This window comes from Jaculus jaculus, chromosome 8, assembly GCF_020740685.1.
Source record: "Jaculus jaculus isolate mJacJac1 chromosome 8, mJacJac1.mat.Y.cur, whole genome shotgun sequence".
Lineage (NCBI taxonomy): Eukaryota > Metazoa > Chordata > Mammalia > Rodentia > Dipodidae > Jaculus > Jaculus jaculus.
The window spans coordinates 12,910,760-12,930,144 of record NC_059109.1 but is presented as its reverse complement, the minus strand read 5'-3'; the positions used below and the strand labels follow the sequence as shown (position 1 = coordinate 12,930,144).

General features: G+C 53.9%; 1 protein-coding gene across 1 annotated transcript; it reads left to right on the top strand.

Moving 5' to 3' along the window:
* The first annotated feature begins 1,451 nt into the window (after positions 1-1,451).
* Aars2 (alanyl-tRNA synthetase 2, mitochondrial) lies at positions 1,452-19,084 on the top strand. Its single transcript, XM_045157757.1, has 22 exons — positions 1,452-1,697; positions 3,296-3,487; positions 4,320-4,465; positions 4,627-4,794; positions 6,142-6,286; positions 10,611-10,756; positions 10,916-11,024; positions 11,350-11,388; positions 11,483-11,594; positions 12,512-12,645; positions 12,968-13,112; positions 13,325-13,497; positions 13,617-13,730; positions 13,823-13,963; positions 15,310-15,447; positions 15,555-15,664; positions 15,828-15,936; positions 16,583-16,705; positions 16,913-17,023; positions 17,612-17,695; positions 17,791-17,901; positions 18,291-19,084. Exons 1-22 carry the CDS (start codon positions 1,455-1,457, stop codon positions 18,453-18,455), a joined length of 2,958 nt encoding a protein of 985 aa, XP_045013692.1. The 5' UTR covers positions 1,452-1,454; the 3' UTR covers positions 18,456-19,084.
* Positions 19,085-19,385: the final 301 nt, after the last annotated feature.

The window sequence follows — 19,385 nt, the reverse complement described above, 5'->3', positions numbered from 1 at the left end:
TGCCATCTCTGACTCGCCATTCCCTCCCCACAATTCCTTCTGAAGACTCAACGAGGCACTGCTTCCAGCAGAAAGAACAGAATTTAGGGACGTCTAAGCATTAGGACAGCAGGGCTGGAGAGATGGCTTAGCGGTTAAGGAACTTGCTCGCACAGCCTAATGAGCAAGGTTTGATTTCCCGGAACACAAGTAAGCCAGATGTCCAAGGCGGTGCATGTGTCTGGAGTTCGTTTGTAGTGTCTGGAGGCCCTGGTGTGCCCATTCTCTGTCTGTCTCCTTTATATCTATCTCTATCACTCTCTCTCTCTCTCTCCCTCCCTCCCTCCCTCCCCCCCCCCTCTCTCTCTCTGCCTGAAGAAAGGGGGAGATGGTGCAGGAGTCGCTTACCCTAAAGTAAAGCACATAAGAGGAGATGGGAAGGCTTAACAGAGGAATCTGCAGCTTTCACCCTGACCTGACCTGGCGTCCTGAATGCTCTGTTACCAGGGTAAATTAAGAGGCCAAATGTTATTTAGCAATTAATAATGGAGCAGATGCCTTTGGCTTCCGTGTGCCTGCCACACTCCTGCTTCAGGAAGCCGACTTCAGTCCCTAAGGACAAAGTGGCTATATCCAAAGCCATGCGTGAGGGGAACTAGGAAGATTCATTTCACACTACAGAATTTGTTGACCACCTTTTGGAAGAATGTTCTTCGGTCAGCCTTAAAACACACACACACACACACACACACACACACAAAAGATAGGGGGCTGGAAAGATGGCTTAGCCATTAAGGTAGTTGCCTCCAAAACCTAATGACCCACATAAAGGCAGATGCACATGCACAAGTGGTGCAACATCAGGTGGAGTTCGTTTGCAGCGACTGTCTCTCTGTCTCTGTCTGCTTGCAAATAAAGTATTTTTTTCTTTCTTTTAAATGAATCTTTTTTTAAACTCACAAGAGAGCAGGGCATTGGTGGTGCACGCCTTTAATCCCAGCACTCGGGAGGCAGAGGTAGGAGGATCACGTGAGTTAGAGGCCACGCTGAGACTACATAGCGAATTCCAGATCAGCCTGGACTAAAGTGAAACCCTACCTAAAAAAAAAAAAAAAAAACTTACATGATGCAAAACACACAGAGAATTGAATCCACACCTCAGATTCATGGGGATCCTCCTACCTGAGCCTCCCGAGTGGTGGGATTAAAGCCAGGCGCCCCTACACCCGGCTAGTATAGAAGAATGATTAGTGCACACGCAGCTCTCCTGGAATATCTATTTATTGCTAAATGAATGAAGGCACTACTAAGTGCAAAGCACTGTGACGCTCCCTCCAGCAGGTGGCGCCGTCTTTCCCATCACTTCCACCTTAGAAGCAGAGCAGTCCTCCACTCGCCAGGGGGCGCAGTAGGAGACACTCGGCTTCTTTTCCGATCGCTCCACAGGAGCGGAGAAGCCGCTGCCCGGAAGAAAGATGGCGGCGTCGGTGGCAGCTGCAGCGGCGCGGCTGCGGCGGGCCATTCGAAGGTCGTCTCCATGGCCGGGGCCCAGCCGGCAGCCGCTGTCAACCGAGCCCCCTCCAGCCCGCGGATCGGCTGTGAGAGACGCCTTCCTGAGCTTCTTCCGGGATCGCCATGGCCACCGGCTCGTGCCCTCCGCTTCCGTGAGGCCCCGCGGCGACCCCAGTCTGCTCTTCGTCAACGCCGGCATGAACCAGGTGGGGGCGTGGCTTGTGAGGCGTTCCTAGAAAGGCGCCCCCGGATTGGGTGAAAGAAGCGAGGGGCGGAGCTTATCGCTTTGCGGATGGAGGGTGGTGCGTGGTGGTGGGGCCAAGGGAGAAATTGGCCACAAGGCTTGACCCGGAGAGTTCTAGGTTTGATTTCTTTTCTTTTCTTTTCTTTTCTTTTCTTTTCTTTTCTTTTCTTTTCTTTTCTTTTCTTTTCTTTTCTTTTCTTTTCTTTTCTTTTCTTTTCTCTTCTCTTCTCTTCTTTTCTTTTCCTTTCTTTTCTTTCCTTCTTTCTTTCTTTCTTTCTCTTTTGAGGTAGGGTCTCACCCTAGCTCAGGCTGACCTGGAATCTCAGGGTGGCCTCGAACTCATGGCGATTAAAGGCAATCGTGTGCCACCACGCCCAGCCTTCTAGGTTTGATTTTTTAGATGTGAGGGATCCATGGAGGAAGACATCCGATGGCAACCCCTTGGCCTGCACGGGCTACCGCACACACGTGGACACTCATACTTACGCACACACATAAAAAGAAAAGCAGCGCTTTAATCACAGCACTTGGGAGGAAGAAATAGGAGGATTGCTGCAAATTCGAGGGCAGCCTGAGTCTACATAGTGAATTCTAGGACAGCCTGGGCAACAGTGAGACCCTACCTCTCCCCCCCACACACACCAAAAAATAAAGGAAAAAGGGCCCAGGTGTGGTGGTGCACACCTTTAATCCCTGCATTTGGGTGACTACCCTGAGACTACATAGTGAATTCCAGGTCAACCTGGGCTAGAAGGAGACCTTTTTGAAAAGAAGACAGAAAAGCAATTGAGTTTATGGTCCCAGGATAGTAGATGTAGAGTGCAGTTGGGCAAGACCTGAAGAAGACCATTTTTTAAAAATATTTATTTAATAGACATAGAAAGAGGCAGGTAGAGAGAGAGAGAATAGGCACATCAGGGCCTCAAGCTGCTGGAAGCGAACTCCAGACACATGCGCCACTTCGTGCATCTGGCTTACGAGGGTATTGGGGAACTGAACCTGGATCCTTTGGCTTTGCAGGCAAGTGCCTTACAGGTTAAGCCATTTCTCCATCCCAAGAAGACTATTTCAATGAAGAGATGTTCATCTGTTAAGTAGATGGTTATTGAACGCCTGCTTTGTGCTAGTAAAGAGCTCTAGTCTTTGGGCATTGTAGTCAGTTTCTGTTTTACTGTTCTTACATTTAAGGTTTATTATTTCCATTCTTATTAGGAGGAAATCTCTGGTTGGGATTTATTCACCCCCGTCTCTGCCTCTCATACACCAGAGGTGGCTGCCTGGGCTTCCAGGATATCCTTATGTTAAGACCACATTAAACTCTCAGGGTTGGGCTGGACAGATGGGCTCAGCAGTTAAGGCGCTTGCCTGCAAAGCCTAACGACCAGGATTTGATTCCCCAGTACCCACGTAAAGCCCAGGTGCATGCATCTGGAGTTCATGTGTGGTGGCTAGAGGCCCTGGCACACCTGTTCTCTCTGTCTCTGCAAAAAGTAAGCTGTCAGGGTCACAGTCACCCTTCAGTCTCAACAGCTATTTCTGCCTGGGTTTATGTGCTTCTAGTTCAAGCCCATCTTCCTGGGCACCGTGGACCCACGAAGTGAGATGGCAAGCTTCCGTCGGGTGGCCAACAGCCAGAAGTGCGTGAGGGCTGGAGGGCGCCACAATGACCTGGAGGATGTGGGTCAGGACCTCTCCCATCATACCTTCTTTGAGATGCTTGGCAATTGGGCCTTTGGGGGTGAATATTTTAAGGTGAGTGTCCTGAGAGCTCCGGAGTTAACTGTCAGTGATCAGGGCTGGAGAGATGGCTTAGTGGTTAAGGCACTCTCCTGCAAAGCCAAAGATCCCAAGTTTGATTCCCCCAGACCCACATAAAGCCAGATGTACAAGGTGGTGCTTGTGTCTGGAGTTTGTTTGCAGTGACTAGAAGCCCTGGTGTGCCCATTCTCCCTCTCTGTCTCTCTTTCAAATAAGCAAATAATAAAAAGAGTCAGCAGCCAAGAAAGGGATTCAAAGCCAGTCCAGTCTCTACCTCCTTTGCTAAAGATGTACAAAGGAAGCAGGCCATAGTGGTGCACGCCTTTAATCCCAGCACTCAGGAGGCAGAGGTAGGAGGATGGAATGAGTTTCAGGTCAGCCTGTGCTAGAGTGACACCCTACCTCAAAAAAAGAAAGAAAGAAAAATAGAACTCTGAAAAAAATAAAAAAGATGTACAAAGGAAGTATTCCTCTCTTTTCTGATTGGATAAGTCCCTTGCAGGCAGGGACTATGTCCAAAGTTCTATGAGTAAGTGACCAGACAGCAAGGCAGAGGTGCTCACTAGAGTTAAAGGTCTGCCCCCCTCCCTACCCCAGCCAAACAAGGCCATGGTGGCTGGAGGAGTCCACAGAAGACGTAAGCTGGTTCTGGGACGTTAGAGTAAGGATGTGCTTCAGGCAAGAAAAGAAAAAAGGGCAGAAATGGACCTGACCGTGGGAATGGCTGTAACTTGGGCTCATGAGCTCCTTGTGGCCTTGCTGGTACATGAGTGGGGTCTGCCTCTGGCCGCCACCTTCTCCATCCCCACACTGGTTTCTGCTGCAGGAGGAGGCTTGCAGCATGGCCTGGGAACTACTGACTCAGGTCTACAGGATCCCTAAGGACAGGCTGTGGGTCTCCTACTTTGGTGGTGACCCCAAGACGGGGCTGGATCCAGACCTGGAGAGCAGAGACATTTGGCTTAGCTTGGGGTAAGTCAGCATGCCCCTCCCACCCACCGCTGCCAGTGGGACTTCAAGCTGTCCCAGAAGACTGTGGGTCACCCCCTGTGCCCCGTCTGTCTGGGCTGGCAGAGAAGGTCTCAGCTTCTGAATCTGTCCATCTTCCACACTCACCTGGCTTTCTCCTGCAGGGTCCCTGCCAGCCGTGTGCTTGCCTTTGGACCACAAGAGAACTTCTGGGAGATGGGTGACACTGGCCCTTGTGGGCCCTGTACCGAGATCCACTATGACCTGGCTGGTGGGGCGGGAGCCCCCCAGCTGGTGGAGCTTTGGAATCTGGTCTTCATGCAACACAACAGGTAATGGAGGCCGAAGCAGGACAGCTTCTGGCTGGAAGGGAAAAAGGTGGCCTGGGATGCTGGACACATTCACACACTTTCCAGAGAGCACTGATTTAATCCCATCTGTGTCCCCGATCGCTGCTGCTGCTCTCTGGCCCCCTATAGGACGGAAGTGAACTTGATGAGCTCAACTTTCTTCTAACCTTGACAAGGCTCTGTCTAAGGGCAAAGAATTCTGTCCCAGTAGATATGTCTCAGCCCAACAAGGGCCCAGGCATGGGTGAGAGAAATGTCGGGACCCAAGGCCTTCATTATCTGTGGTTGGATGGAGAAGAGCCCGGGGCACTGCCCTCTAGTCTCTCCCAGTCTCGAATCCTGAGCCCCTCCTCATTCTTTTCTTGAGCTTGGGCACCTGCCTCACACCTGCAATTTTTTTTTTAGGAAGCTCTCACAGTTTCTATTATTATTTTTTTTCTTTTATTTCAAATTTTTATTAACAAATTCCATGATTATAAAAAATATCCCATGGTAATACCCTCCCTCCCCCCCACCACTTTCCCATTTGAAACTCCATTCTCCATCATAACCCCTCCCCATCTTAATCTGTCTCTCTTTTATTTTTTTTTAATTTTTATTTATTTATTTATTTGAGAGTGACAGACACAGAGAGAAGGACAGATAGAGGGAGAGAGAGAATGGGCGCGCCAGGGCTTCCAGCCTCTGCAAACGAACTCCAGACGCGTGCGCCCCCTTGTGCATCTGGCTAACGTGGGACCTGGGGAACTGAGCCTCGAACCGGGGTCCTTAGGCTTCACAGGCAAGCGTTTAACCGCTAAGCCATCTCTCCAGCCCTCTCTTTTATTTTAATGTCATGATCTTTTCCTCCTAGTATGAGGGTCTTACATAGGTAGTGTCAGGCACTGTGAGGTCATGGATATCCAGGCCATTTTATGCCTGGAGGAGCACGTTGTAAGGAGTCCTACCCTTCCTTTGGCTCTTACCTTCTTTCCACCACCTCTTCAGCAATGGACCCTGAGTCTTGGAAGGTGTGATAGAGGTATTGCAGTACTGAGCAGTACGGTCACTTCTTTCCAATACCATGATGCCTTCTGAGTCATCCCAAGGTCACTGCCATCTGAAAAGAGAAGATTCTCTACCAAAAGTGAGAGTAGCATTAATAAAAGGTTATGAACATTAAGAGAAGTGCTTACTGAGCAGTTTGATGAGCATAGTATATACATTTAGCCAGGCAGCAGCAGACGTTACACCCCTAGGGCTCATGAGTATCGGGCATGTATTCCCTCCCATGGAGTGTCACACCTGCAATTTTTAATCGATCTCATCTTGTATACCTTCTCTGGTCAGAGAGGCGGACGGAAGCCTGCAGCCGCTGCCCCAATGGCATGTGGACACGGGAATGGGCCTGGAAAGGCTGGTGGCTGTGCTACAGGGCAAACACTCCACCTACGACACTGACCTCTTCTCCCCACTGCTCAGTGCCATACAGCAGGTGAGCCAGCCTCTGCGTATCACCAACACACTGCTCCTCTTCCTCTTCCTTCCTTCCTTTCTTTCTTCCTTTCTTTCTTTTAGTTTTTTGCAAGCAGAAGAGAGGGAGGGAGAAAGAGAAAATAAATGGGCATGCCAGGACCTCTAGCCACTGCAAAGGAACTCCAGATGCATGTGCCACTTTGTGCGCCTGTCTTTATGTTGGGTACTGGGGAATTGAACCTGGGTCCATACACTCTGCAGACAAGTGCCTTAACTGCTAAGCCATCGCTCCAGCCCTGCTCCTGTTTCTTGAGGACTCAAAGCATTCCTTGCACATGAGACAGTAACCAGCCAAAATCCTGGGGCATCAAGCATGAGGCCAAGATTCACTGTTAACCTGGTGTTGCTCCTAAGTCACCGATTTGAAAACAGTGTGTTGGATCCATCACACTGAGTGCAAGAGGATGGAAACGGAATGTGGTCAGTGAATGAAGGAACAAGGGCATTGCTCACGGCTTGAAAGCAGGCCCTCAGCGTCACAGTGGGCAGAGGCAGGGAGAACAGAGCAGCCTTGGACCGGGTGTGCAGAGAAGGGTCATCAGAGAGATGGCCTTTGACCTGAAACCTTACGGAAGAGTCGCCTTAGGAAGCGTGTTCCAGGCACCGGGGTAGGAAAGGTGTGACACGTGCCCGGGTCAGCAGCTCCAAGTGAGCATGCTCAGCACTGGTAAAGCCCAATCCTTGACTACACTGCAGGAAAAAAAAAAAACCTGTAGGTCAAAAGCCAGGTATGGTGATGCAATCACAGCACTCGGGAGGCAGAAGCAGGAGGATCGCAGTGAGTTCGAGGCCACCCTGAGGCTACATAGTGAATCCCAGGTCAGCCTGGGCTACAGCAAGATCCTAATCTTGAAAAACTCAACAAAAAAAAAAAGATTAAGAAGAGTTAAAAATCACAAACTAAGCCGGGTGTGATGGCGCACGCCTTTAATCCCAGCACTTGCGAGGCAGAGGTAGGAGGATTGCCGTGAGTTCGAGGCCACCCTGAGACTACATAGTTAATTCCAAGGTCAGTCTGGACCAGAATGAGACCCTACCTCAAAAAAACAAAAAATAGAAAATTCACGAGCTGACTAATTTAAAGAAATTTCTTTTGTAAATTGACTGTGTCAGTTGCTTGCAAGTTCTTGACTCTCAGCCAGCAAGAAACACAGGAGACCCCAGGCCTGGGGGGAGGGAGGTCTTCTTCCACTTCCTGTGGCCTCTTAGGATTTCTTGTTTTTCAGGAAGGGCAAAAGGTCATCCAGGCAGCTGTCATAGAACGCCAGGAGATGTTCTATGCCAGACAGCGTTGCTGTGCGAGACAGGAGCGCAGGGACGCAGCTCAGCTGAGACCAAGGCCGTCTCGTAGGCCACCGTTCTTTTGGTCTTATATGAGCTCGCCAGCTTTAGTTCTTGGGGTTAGCTGGCTGTTAGTTTGGGGCAGTGGGGGTGTCTGACACTGTCCATGAAACTACTACAGCCTTGTCACCAAAACAGCTCACCAAGGTTCCAAGAAGAGCAGGAGTGTCGGCTCAGCTGTGTCCTTAGCCCGTATTCTCCTCCTTCCTTCCTTCCTTCCTTTCTTCCTTCCTTCCTTTCTTTTATTTTTATTGGGGGAGGGGGCGTTTTTCAAAGTAGGGTTTCACTCTGATCCAGGCTGATCTGGAATTCACTTTGTAGTCTTAGGGCAACCTCAGACTCACAGCAATGTTCCTACCTCTGCCTCCCGAGTGCTAGGATTAAAGGTGTGTGCCACCATGCCCAGCTATTCTTTTTTTTTTTTATTTTTATTTTTATTTATTTATTTGAGAGAGACAGACAGAGAAAGGCAGATAGAGAGAGAAAGAGAGACAGAGAATGGGCACACCAGGGCCTCCAGCCACTGCAAATGAATTCCAGATGTGTGCGCCCCCTTGTGCATCTGGCTAACGTGGGTCCTCGGGAACTGAGCCTCAAATCAGGGTCCTTAGGCTTCATAGGCAAGCACTTAACCGCTAAGTCATCTCTCTAGCCCCCAGCTATTCTTTTCATTTTTCAGAAATTTATTATTTATTTATTTATTTATTAGAGAGAGAGAGAAGCAGAGAGAGAGGCACAGAGAATGGTGCAAATGAACTCTAGATGCATGTGCATCTGGCTTATGTGAGTTCTAGGGAATCAAACCTGGGTCCTTAAGGCTTTACATGCAAGTGCCTTAATTCCTAAGCCATCTCTCCAGCCCTCTTTTTATTTTTTCAAATTTTGGTTTTTCGAGGTAGGGTCTCACGCTAGCTCAGGCTGACCTGGAATTCACTATGTAGTCTCAGGGTGGCCTCGAACTCACAGCCATCCTCCTACCTCTGCCTCCTGCGTGCTGAGATTAAAGGCATGCGCCACCACGGCCAGTTCCCCTTTATTCCTTTTTTCTGTGTATGCTTTTCCCATATATTTTCCCCATCCCATATACAAGTCCTCCCACCCCAGGCACAGTCTCATGTAGTTTAGGCTATCCTCAAACTTACTACATACTTGAGGATGGCCTTGAACCCCTGATCCTCCTGCCTCCATGTCCTGAGTGCCAAGATTACAAGCATGCTCAGACCAGCCCCAGGCTTGCGGGAAATTGAGGCTCGATGGAAAACAGTTGTAGAGTCATGTCACAGAGTGGCCTGTGCTCAAAGAAGGGGTACTTCTTCCAGCAACCTGCCACGGGGAGGAAGACAGGGGTCACATCTTGTGGGGCCTGAAGTCAGAGAGGGAGCTGCATGGTGACAAGGGCTTTGCAGGGACAAGGCAGGACCTGCGAGACCTCCGTGTGGAGGGTGAACTGAGGGAAGACCACAGTGGAGACCAGAAAGCTGCTGACGGGCACTTAGCGGTCCAGACCAGAGACAAGGTCACGGCTGAGGTGGTGACAGTGGCCTGGTCACCGCTAGACTTGAGAGCGCTCACAGAGGTGAGCAGTAGGCTGCAGGGACTGACCTGTGCAGCCCAGAGAATGACAGGGCATGGGGACATGTCCCAAGCCTGGGTCAGAGCAGATCTGTGGACTGGGCAGATCCAGCGCTGACATGCGTGGCGGCGTGGCCCGTTCCGTCTCCAGGAGGACTGGCGGGGGCAGGCGGGGAGTGCAGAGTATTGGAGTCAGACCACCCTGGCTCTCGTGTTATGTCTGCTCCTGAGGAGCTGGGTGGTCTTGCTTTCCTCCTCTTCTTTTCTTTTTTTAATTTTTGAGGTAGGGTCTCACTCTGGTCCAGGCTGACCTGAAATTAACTCTGTAGGCTCAGGGTGGCCTCGAACTCACGGCGATCCTCCTACCTCTGCCTCCCAAGTGCTGGGATTAAAGGCGTGCGCCACCACACCTGGCTCTCTTCTTGTTTTTTTTTTTTATTATATTTTATTTATTTATTTGAGAGTGATCAAGAGAGAGAATGGGTGCTCCAGTGCCTCTAGCCACCGCAAACAAACTCTAGACCCATGTGCCACCCTGTGCATCTGGCTTTATGTGAATCGACCTAGGTCCTTTGGCTTTGCAGGCAAGTGTCTTAAATGCTAATCCATCTTCCCAGCTCTCCTTTTTTATTTTTATTTATTTGAGAGAGAAAGAGAGGCAGATAGAGATTGAGTATGCCAGGGTCTCCAGCTGCTGCAAACAAAACTCCAGACACATGTGCCACTTTGTGCATGTGGCCTATGTGGGTCCTGGGGAATTGAACCTAGGTCCTTCAGCTTTTCAGGCAAGTGCCTTAACCACTAAGCCATCTCTCCAGCTCCCCCCCCCCCTTTTTTTTAATGTAAGAGAGCAGCAGTGAGAGGTAGGGAGAGAAATGGCATGCCAGGGCCTCCAGCCACTGTAATCAAACTCCAGATGTATGCACACACCCCCTTGTGCACATGTGACCTTGCATCACTTTGTGTGTCCGGCTTACGTGGGACCTGGAGAGTCAAACATGAGTCTTTAGGCTTTGCAGGCAAGTGCCTTAACCGCTAATCCATCTCTCTATCCCCCTCCTCTTCTTGCAAGACAAAGATAACAAGCTTCACCCCCACACACTCTCTGGAGGGGCTGCTTTTGCAGTGGGTGGCGTGTCCTTCAAGGATGTGCATGTTCTGGTAATGGAAACTCAATGCACAGTCACCGATATGAGCCAGGTCAGCGCAGAGCACCAGCCTGTGAGGGCCGGGATGGGCTCCCGTGCCTCCACCGGCATCCCCAGAAGGCCGTTCTGAACGTGGCCAGCTTTAGGGCTGGGAAAGGTGCATCTGCTAGGGACCAGGTCAGGTGAGACCCACAGCCTGTCTCCTCCTCCCCCGCTTTCCAGGGCTGTGGGGCACCCCCTTACTCTGGCCGGGTAGGGGCAGCAGATGCAGGACGCGTAGACACAGCCTACCGCGTGGTAGCCGATCACATCCGCACGCTCTGCGTCTGCATCGCTGATGGCATTTCCCCCGGAATGACAGGTGCCCCGTGAGTGTGGAGGGACCCCAGGGAGGGCCAGGGACTTCCGGTGTTGCAGGGGGAGGGACATGGAGAGGCAGATCAGGGTGGGAGCCCAAGAGGACCAAGGAAGGCACCCCCATTCATCAGATAGTCAGGGGCTTCACAGCCGGGCTCTGACCCCTCTAGGCTGGTCCTCCGTCAGATTCTACGCCGAGCTGTGCGCTTCTCCATGGAGATCCTGAGGGCGCCACCTGGCTTCCTTGGCAGCCTGGTGCCAGTGGTGGTAGAGTCCTTGGTAAGGACACAGCTTCCTCCCTCGCCCTGGCCTCCCTGGGTCCTTGGGAGCTGCCACTCGTCCCTGACAGTGCCCCAGCCGGAATGGCCACCCCAGCACCCCAAGGCCAAGAGAGCTGGACTTACTCTCGGGGAGGAGGAGGAGGGAGCAGCCCGGGGTCCTCTCCCGTCCATTCCCTGAGGCCATCCTGCCCCCTGGGAAACCAGGTTCCCAGCTGAGCCCCACCCCAACCCTGCACTGTCACTGGGCCTCTAGGGCAGGCGTCCCTCCACACCAGGCTGGGCACTTTGCCCACCACACCTTCTTTCCTCTCCACCTTCCCTAGGGAGCAGCTTATCCAGAACTGCAGAAACACTCAGCCCAGGTACCCAAGCCGGTAGGGGAGTAGGGCTGGGGGTAGTGGTGAAGAGAAGCCCTCCGCCAAGGCAAGAGCTTTACGCCCGCCCTGCCCCGTCCAGATAACCAGCCTCGTGTCTGAGGATGAGGCTGCCTTCCTGGCCTCCCTACAGCGGGGACGGCGCATCATCGATCGCACGCTCAGGCGCCTGGGGCCTTCGGATTTATTTCCTGGTGAGCAGGGTGTCTGGCCGACTCAAGAAGTGCTTACAGGGCTGGAGGGACAGCTTAGCAGTTAAGGTGCTTGCCTGCAAAGCCAAAGGACCCAGGTTTGATTCCCCAGGACCCACGTTAGCCAGATGCACAAGGGGGCGCAGGCGTCTGGAATTCATTTGCAGTGGCTGGAGGCCCTGGCGCACCCATTCTCTCTCTCTCTCTCTCTCTGCCTCCCTCTTTTTCTCTATTAAACAAATAAAAATTAAAAATATTTTTTTAAAAAAAGAAGTGATTACAATGAGGGAGCTGGAGTGATTGCTCAGCAGTTAAAGAGTTTGCCTGCAAAGCCAAAGGACCCAGGTTTGATTTCCCAGGACCCACGTTAGCCAGATGCACAAGGGGGCGCAGGCGTCTGGAATTCATTTGCAGTGGCTGAAGGCCCTGGTGCACCCATTCTCTCTCAAATAAATGAATAAAATATCTAATGAAAAAGAAGAAGGGCTTACAGACTGAGGTGGAAGCTCTGGACCTAACACCCATCTCCCGCTTCTGCCCAGCGTTCCTTCCAGCATCCGACCAGACCACTGCCCTGCCTCTCTCTCCAGCCCCATCTTTTGTCCCTGCCTTCCATGGTCCGCTTCATGCTTACCCTGAGAGCCTTGAAACGCCTGTACCTGGGCAATATACTGGGCTATTTATTCCTCCTGGCTCTGAAACTGAAAGTGGCCCCTCACCTGAAAGTACCCGGTATGGAGAGGGGACACTTGTGCTTAGGACCTGGTGGCTTCTGTGGGGGTGGAAAAGCCCGGCCCTACTTCTTCCTCGTTTTTTTGGGGTTTTTTTTTGTTGTTTTTTTTTGTTTTTTTGTTTTGTTTTGTTTTCCCCCTTCCTGTGACCTGCCTCTCCTCTCCTAAACGCGTTGTCCTTCCTCACAGCGGAAGTGGCTTGGTCGCTGTCACTGTCTGGGAACCTGGGGCTCCCCCTGGATCTGGTGGAGTTGATGCTGAAGGAGGAAGGGGTACGGCTGGACACTGCAGGACTGGAGCGGCTAGCCCAGGAGGAGGCCCAGGTAGGCAGGCTGGGGACGCCCCATTCCCTAGCTCTGAGCTTCTGTTTCACGAGCTGCAGCTCCGCAGGAGGCCGGGGCTGAGGAGGGGTCGGTGCCCTCATCCTCAGGCCAACGTCCTAGACTGGAGACACCCCCGGTGGCAGTGGGCCGGCAGGCCTGGCCCCGCGAAGCCTATGATGGCTGGTTCACCTGCCTGCTCAGGACAGGTCTCTAAGCAGCCCGGGACGTTCGGAGGTCGTATTGCACAGCGAGAGAGCGCTCTGTGGGTCAGGCGTGGCATGCTCTGTGTGCCCATCTCACCCCACACTCACCTGCTCTGTAGCACCGAGCCCAGCATGCCGAGCCAGTTCAGGAGCAGAGACTGCGCCTCGACGTGCATGCGCTGGGGGAGCTCCGGCGCCGAGGGGTACCCCCAACTGATGACACCCCTAAGTACAACTACTGTCTGCATCCCAGCGGGGATTATGGTGAGAGCACAAGCGCCCTTGCCCTTGACGGGGAAGGAGATGGTGGCCTCCCGTCTCCTGCATTCCCCACAGTGGCCAGCAGGTGTCGCCGTTCCACCTGTCTGGAAGCACTCCCTGCCCACCCTGACCCCAGCCTTCTGCCTTAAATCCCCGACCTTCATGGAGCATCCCCAGACGCTGCCTAGCACTGATAATCCTTGTGCCCCCGGCAGAGTTTAGCCTCTGTGAGGCCCAGGTGTTACAGCTTTATTCAGAGGACGGGACAGCTGTAGCCTCCGTGGAGGCAGGACAACGCTGTGGCCTCCTCTTGGACAGGACCAGCTTCTATGCTGAACAGGGGGGTCAGGCCTCAGACCGTGGCTACTTGGTACGAGCAGGGCAGCCGGTAAGTATGCCCCTCCCCAGACTGACGTATGTGGAGAGCTGGCTTGAGCCTGGGTGGGTGAGGAGGGAGACAACAGCTATAGGCATTCACTGTGGCGCCATGGCCTTTTCCTCCCCCAGGACGTGCTGTTTCCTGTGGCCAGGGCTCAGGTCTGTGGAGGTTTCATCCTGCATGAAGTGATGGCCCCCGAGCAGCTTCGGGTGGGGGACCAGTTGCAGCTGCATGTGGATAAGGTATGCTCCCACTCTGGACATCCTGCAGTCCTTCCCCTTCCCAACCCCATCCTCCCCGCCCCCCAGAACCGCGGGTGACAAAAGTGTTCCAGGCCTGGCGTCTGGGCTGCATGGAGAAGCACACGGCCGCCCATCTGCTGAACTGGGCGCTGCGGCAGACTCTGGGCCCCGGCACCGAGCAAAGGGGATCCTACCTCAACCCCGAGCGACTGCGCTTTGATGTGGCTACCCAGGTGAGTCCAGCGCAGAGAAATGGGCTCTGGGAGTGGCCACATGCTCCCAGACAGGCAGGCTGGTGTTGAGGGGGTTACCAGTCGCAGGAACTGGGCTGCGGGCCAGAACCACCACTTGGGGATCTCAGCAAGTCTCCTCCCCTCAGCTCCTGCCAGTGAGGGGCCAGGCTGGACAGTAGGACCTTGCTCACTGTGATACTACCTTCACCCCCAAACACCCACATCCATTAGTGCTGACACTCAAGCCGTGCTTGCCCAGACTGACTGCCCCTTCCTCTGCCACCCTGTCTCCCTCCCCTGAGCACTTCTGCTCAGTCCTTCCTCCAGGAAGTGCTGTCTCTGATCCCTCCCTGCTGATCCTGGCTCCAACAGCCCCTGAACTGTGTTCCTCTCCCATTGGCTGCTCCTGATGACAGAGAGAGAGTGTGTGTGTTTCTGTCAACTTTTGTTGCTTAGTGAAAGGTCTGCGGGTTACACAGGCTTAGCTCCCAGATGCCTTTTATTTTATTTTATTTTATTTTATTTTATTTTATTTTATTTTATTTTATTTTATTTTATTTTATTTTATTTTATTTTTTGAGACAGGGTCTAGTGCAGTGAGGCTGGCCTCAAACTCGCTGTGTAGCAGAGGTTGACTTTGAGCTTCCGATCCTCCTGCCTCCCCTTCCCAAGTGCAGGGATTGTAGGCACCACCACCACACCTGCTTTATCCAGTGCTGGGGATCAGAGCCAGGGCTCATGGTGCATACTTTATGCGTGCTAAAACAGTACTCTAGGTGCTAGAGAGATGGCTTAGTGGTTAAGGCGCTTGCCTGCAGCGCCTAACAACCCAGGTTCCATTCCCCAGTACCTTCGCAAAGCCAGATACACAGGATGGCACATGCATCTGAAGTTCGTTTGCAGTGGTTGGAGGCCCTGGTGTGCCTATTGCCTATGTCTCTCTCTCTTCTATCTATCTCTACATGCAAACAAATTAAATTTAAAAAAAGAAAGAAAGAAAGAAAGCACTCTCTCAGCTGAGCTGTATCCCCAGTCTTCTCAGGTAGCTTGCTTTCTTTTCTTTTCTTCCCCCTTCCCCTTCCCCCGCCCCCCCCCCCAGGGTCTCACTGTAGCTCAGGCTGACCCAGAATTCACTCTGTAGTCTCAGGGTGGCCTCGAACTCACAGCCCTCCTCCTACCTCTGTCTCCCGAGTGCTGGGATTGAAGGCATGCCCACCACGCCCGGCTTCTCAGGTGGCTTTCTAAGGAACTGCCGCTCCAGCATCGCTCCGTGGCCGGCCGCCGCACCACACTGCGTCTCCCACCGGCACGGGGCTGACGCAACTGCCGTGTCCATTTCGCCCCAGGCTGCACTGACCTCAGAGCAGCTGCAGATGGTGGAGAGCTCTGTGCAGGAGGTTGTGAGGAAAAATGAGGCTGTGTTCACGGAGGAGGTACCCCTGGCACTCACTGCCCACGTCCCTGGACTGCGCTGTCTGGACGAGGTGAGTTGGGTGGCCCTCTTGGTAACAACGCAGAGATGCCCTTCAGGCATGCGCAGGAGCCCTTCCCTGCCCTTCACGGGCAGCTAACGTGTCTCCCTTGCCCTCAGGTGTACCCAGACCCCGTGCGGGTGGTGTCAGTGGGGGTGCCCGTGGCCCAGGCCCTGGCGCCAGCCTCCCAGGCTGCGCTGCAGACCTCCGTGGAACTCTGCTGCGGGACGTGAGTCACCCCCCCCCCCCCACCGCCACCCTGTCCCCAGACCCTGGATCTCCCTCCTCCTTTTGGTCTTGGCAGCCACCGGCCCTTGGTTTGGGGCTCAGACTTCTCCCCGACCCCCCATCACCACCACCCGCCGACTCTCAGCAGCTCTTCCGCCCCACAGGCACCTGCTGCGCACAGGAGCCATAGGAGACCTGGTGATCGTCGGAGAGCGGCAGCTGGCCAAGGGTACCACCCGCCTGCTGGCCGTCACTGGGGAGCAGGCCCAGCAGGTCAGCACGCCAGAGGCCCTGAAAGCTTCTAGGTGTGGACGAGTCAGGGGACACGCAGCCGGGGTTCAGGTCCCGGGATGCTCACAGGGAGAGCCTGTGCTCTGACGGGCACTAGCCACTGCCAGCACCTGGCAGTGGTTAATTTTGTGCTGGGGTCTTCATTGTTCTCTCCTGGTAAATATTTTTCTTTTCTTTTTTTGGTTTTTCAAAGTAGGGTTTCACTCTAGCCCAGGCTGACCTGAAATTCACTATGTAGTTTCAGGGTGACCTCAAACTTAACAGTAATCCTCCTACCTGTGCCTCCCGAGTGCTGGGATTAAAGGCGTGCGCCACCACACCCAGCTTATTTATTTATTTGTTGGAGGGAGTGGGAGAGAGAAGCAGATAGAATGGGCACACTGGGGCCTCCAGCCACAGCAAACAGACTCCAGACGCATGTGCCACCTTGTGCATCTGGCTTACATGGGTCCTGGGGAATCAAAACTGGGTCCTTAGGCTTCACAAGCAAACGCCTTAACCGCTAAGGCATCTCTCCAGTCCCCGGTAACTATTTCTGCTTTGGTCCCACTGATTAGCAGCAGTGAGTTGTAAAACGCTGTCATGAGTGTAGACCCGGCGGCCCTCCCTGCACTGTTCCTTTCCGCAGGCCCGAGAGGTGGGCCAGAGCCTGGCCCAGGATGTGAAAGCTGCCAAAGAGCGGCTGACTCGGGGCAGCCAGGACCTGGCAGAAGCGCAGCGGCTCTCCAAGGACATAGGACGACTCACCGAGGTCAGGGCCATCCCTGTGTCACAGAGCTACCCGCTGCCGTCTGCCGACTTTGTCCCTTCCCCATACCCCCCTGGGCCCCTTGGGTCTCCCCAGCCTTCCCGCTCATTCAGCCGCCTGTAGAGGGGGTGTGGTGTCTCCTGACCCTGTCAGTCCCCCTCCGAGGCTGCGGCCCGCGGGAAGGGTGACACACTACTCTGCCACACACAGGTCATCGACACTGCTGTGATGCCCCAGTGGCAGCGGCGGGAGCTGCAGAGCACACTGAAGACACTTCAGCGCCGTGCCAACACTGCCATCCGGAAGCTGGAGAAGGGCCAGGTGAGAGGCGCACCCAGGTACTCTCGGGCACCGCAGCGCCCACCCTGGGACAAGTGGGTAGGAGTGAGGGACAGTGGCCGCTTCTCGCCCTCACCTGCCGCCAGGCTGTTCGTTCCCTGCTTCTGCCAGGCAGTGCGTCTCCTCCAGCTCATCCCGCTAGGTGGCGGCCTGACCTGATGTGTGCTGTTCGGCCCTGAGTGCTCCTTAACTATAGTCCTCCCTGTGCACCTGTGCTCTGGCCTTCCTCTTACCTTCACAGGCCTTTGTAGAGGTCTGGAGCCCTGATATTAAAGAATAGACCTTACCTCGAAAAACCAAAAGAGAAAGAGAGAGAGATTCACTGGGTATGATGGCGCACACCTTTAATCCCAGCACTCGGGAGGCAGAGGTAGGAGGATCACCGTGAGTTCAAGGCCACCCTGAGACTCCATAGTGAATTCCAGGTCAGCCTGGGATAGAGTGAGAAAGAAAAAAAAAAGAAAGAAAGAAAGAGAAGAGAAGAGAGAGAGGAGATGGTGCAGAGCACAGATGGAGCCCGAGACAGCAGGCCTGCGGCCTGAGTCCTCTGCTGTCTTTCCTGCCCCGCAGGCTGCGGAGAAGTCCCACGAGCTGCTGAGGCGGCACGAGAAGCAGCCTCTGATAGTGGACACCGTCCCCGCCGAGTCCCTCTCGGTGAGTGCTGCCCAGGCCTGCGGAGGGCCAGATCCCCGCTGAGGGGTCCCAGGTATCCCGGCAGCCTTGGGTCACCGTGGTGTCTTCTCGCGCAGGTGCTGGTCAAGGTGGTCCGGAGGCTGTGCGAGCTGTCCCCCAGCTCCTCTGTGCTCCTGCTCAGCCCCCAGCCCTCCGGCAGCGTGCTGTGTGCCTGCCAGGTGGCCCAGGTGAGGGACCGGGGCTACACCCGCCCCAGCAAACCTCTGCCCAGGTCTCTGGTTCCACCCATTTTATTCCTCAGGGGAGCAAGGCAGGGAGGGGGTGAAAAATGCCAAGAATAGAGCAATCACCTTGTCCCCAAAGGCAGCCTCCCCCCACACCCTAAGGCCCTGTGGGATTTCCTAGTTCCCCGCCTCCAGGCCTCCCATCCCTTGCAGACAAGTCCCGGCTGCTCATCAGCCCACCACACATACCTGATCCAGCCCTTTTCCGTCACCAGCTGTGCCCACTGTGCCTGGGTGCTCATTGCTGGTTACTGCACTCCCAGGGGTCCCCTAGGTGGACGTTAGCAGCCAGGGTCACTCAGCACGGCTTCCCCTGTGTGTACTCTCTGCAGGGTGCCACGCCTGCCTTCACCGCCGAGGCCTGGGCACTGGCTGTGTGCAGCCCTATGGGGGGCAAGGCCTGGGGCTCCCAGGTAGTAGCCCAGGGCACTGGAAGTACTGCTGACCTGGAGGCTGCCCTCAGGAGAGCTCGAGCGTATGCCCTCAACCAGCTCTGACCCCGGCCCACCTGGGATACATGTGAACAAAAGTCATGCACCCAGCACCCTGAGGGGGCCTGGAGCAGAGGACCCGGGGGCACAGGGAGGCATGGACGAGGGCAAGCAGAAGTGGACCGAGCAAGACCCCCCCCAAATGTGAAGACAGGCTACTGGGATAGCCCAGGACCAAGCACTTCCCAGAGGACAGATGCGCTGCAGGGTTTCTCTGCTGAAAATAACCCGGGAATGTCGCTCAGCGGGTCGAATGCCTAGCATGCCCCAAGCCCTGGGTACCTAATAAACCAGGTGTGGTGACATGAGCCTGTAATCCCAGCCCAGGTAGGTGAAGGCCAGAGGAACAGAAGTTCAAGGTCATGTGCAACTCCATAGGAGTTAAAGGGCAGCCTGGCCTCCGTGAGACCTTGCCAAAAAAGAAAGAGTGGCCTTTCCCAAACTCAGCATGGCATGGGCGCCCTTATCACTAGTCTGGTGGAAAGGCACCCAGGATCCCAATCTGGCCCATCCCATGACCAGAGTGCCCAGATGGGTTCTGCATGCTGGGCATGGCCAGGCATCCATGAAGGGTCCACCACATACCAAGACTCCAAATTTTCATTTCTTTTTTTTTTTGTTTGTTTTTGTTTTCGTTTTTCGAAGTAGGGTCTCACTCTGGTCCAGGCTGACCTGGAATTAACTCTGTCATCTCAGGGTGGCCTTGAACTCACGGCAATCCTCCTACCTCTGCCTCCCAAGTGCTGGGATTAAAGGTGTGCGCCACCACACCCGGCTCATTTTATTTTTTTATTGACAACTTCCACAATTGTAAACAATAGCCCATGGAAATTCCCTCCTTCCCCCCACTTTCCCCTTTGAAACTATTCTCCATCATATCCTCTCCGCCTCTCAGTCTCTTTTATTTTGATGTCATGATCTTTTCTTCCTATTATG

Bases quoted from the DNA above. Each gene is read 5' to 3' on its own strand.
- Aars2 (XM_045157757.1), top strand. From the start codon at position 1,455: ATGGCGGCGTCGGTGGCAGCTGCAGCGGCGCGGCTGCGGCGGGCCATT. The intron at 4,795-6,141 runs GTAATGGAGGCC...TTCTCTGGTCAG, and splicing joins GTCTTCATGCAACACAACAG to AGAGGCGGACGGAAGCCTGC. The intron at 15,937-16,582 runs GTCAGCACGCCA...TCCTTTCCGCAG, and splicing joins CTGGGGAGCAGGCCCAGCAG to GCCCGAGAGGTGGGCCAGAG.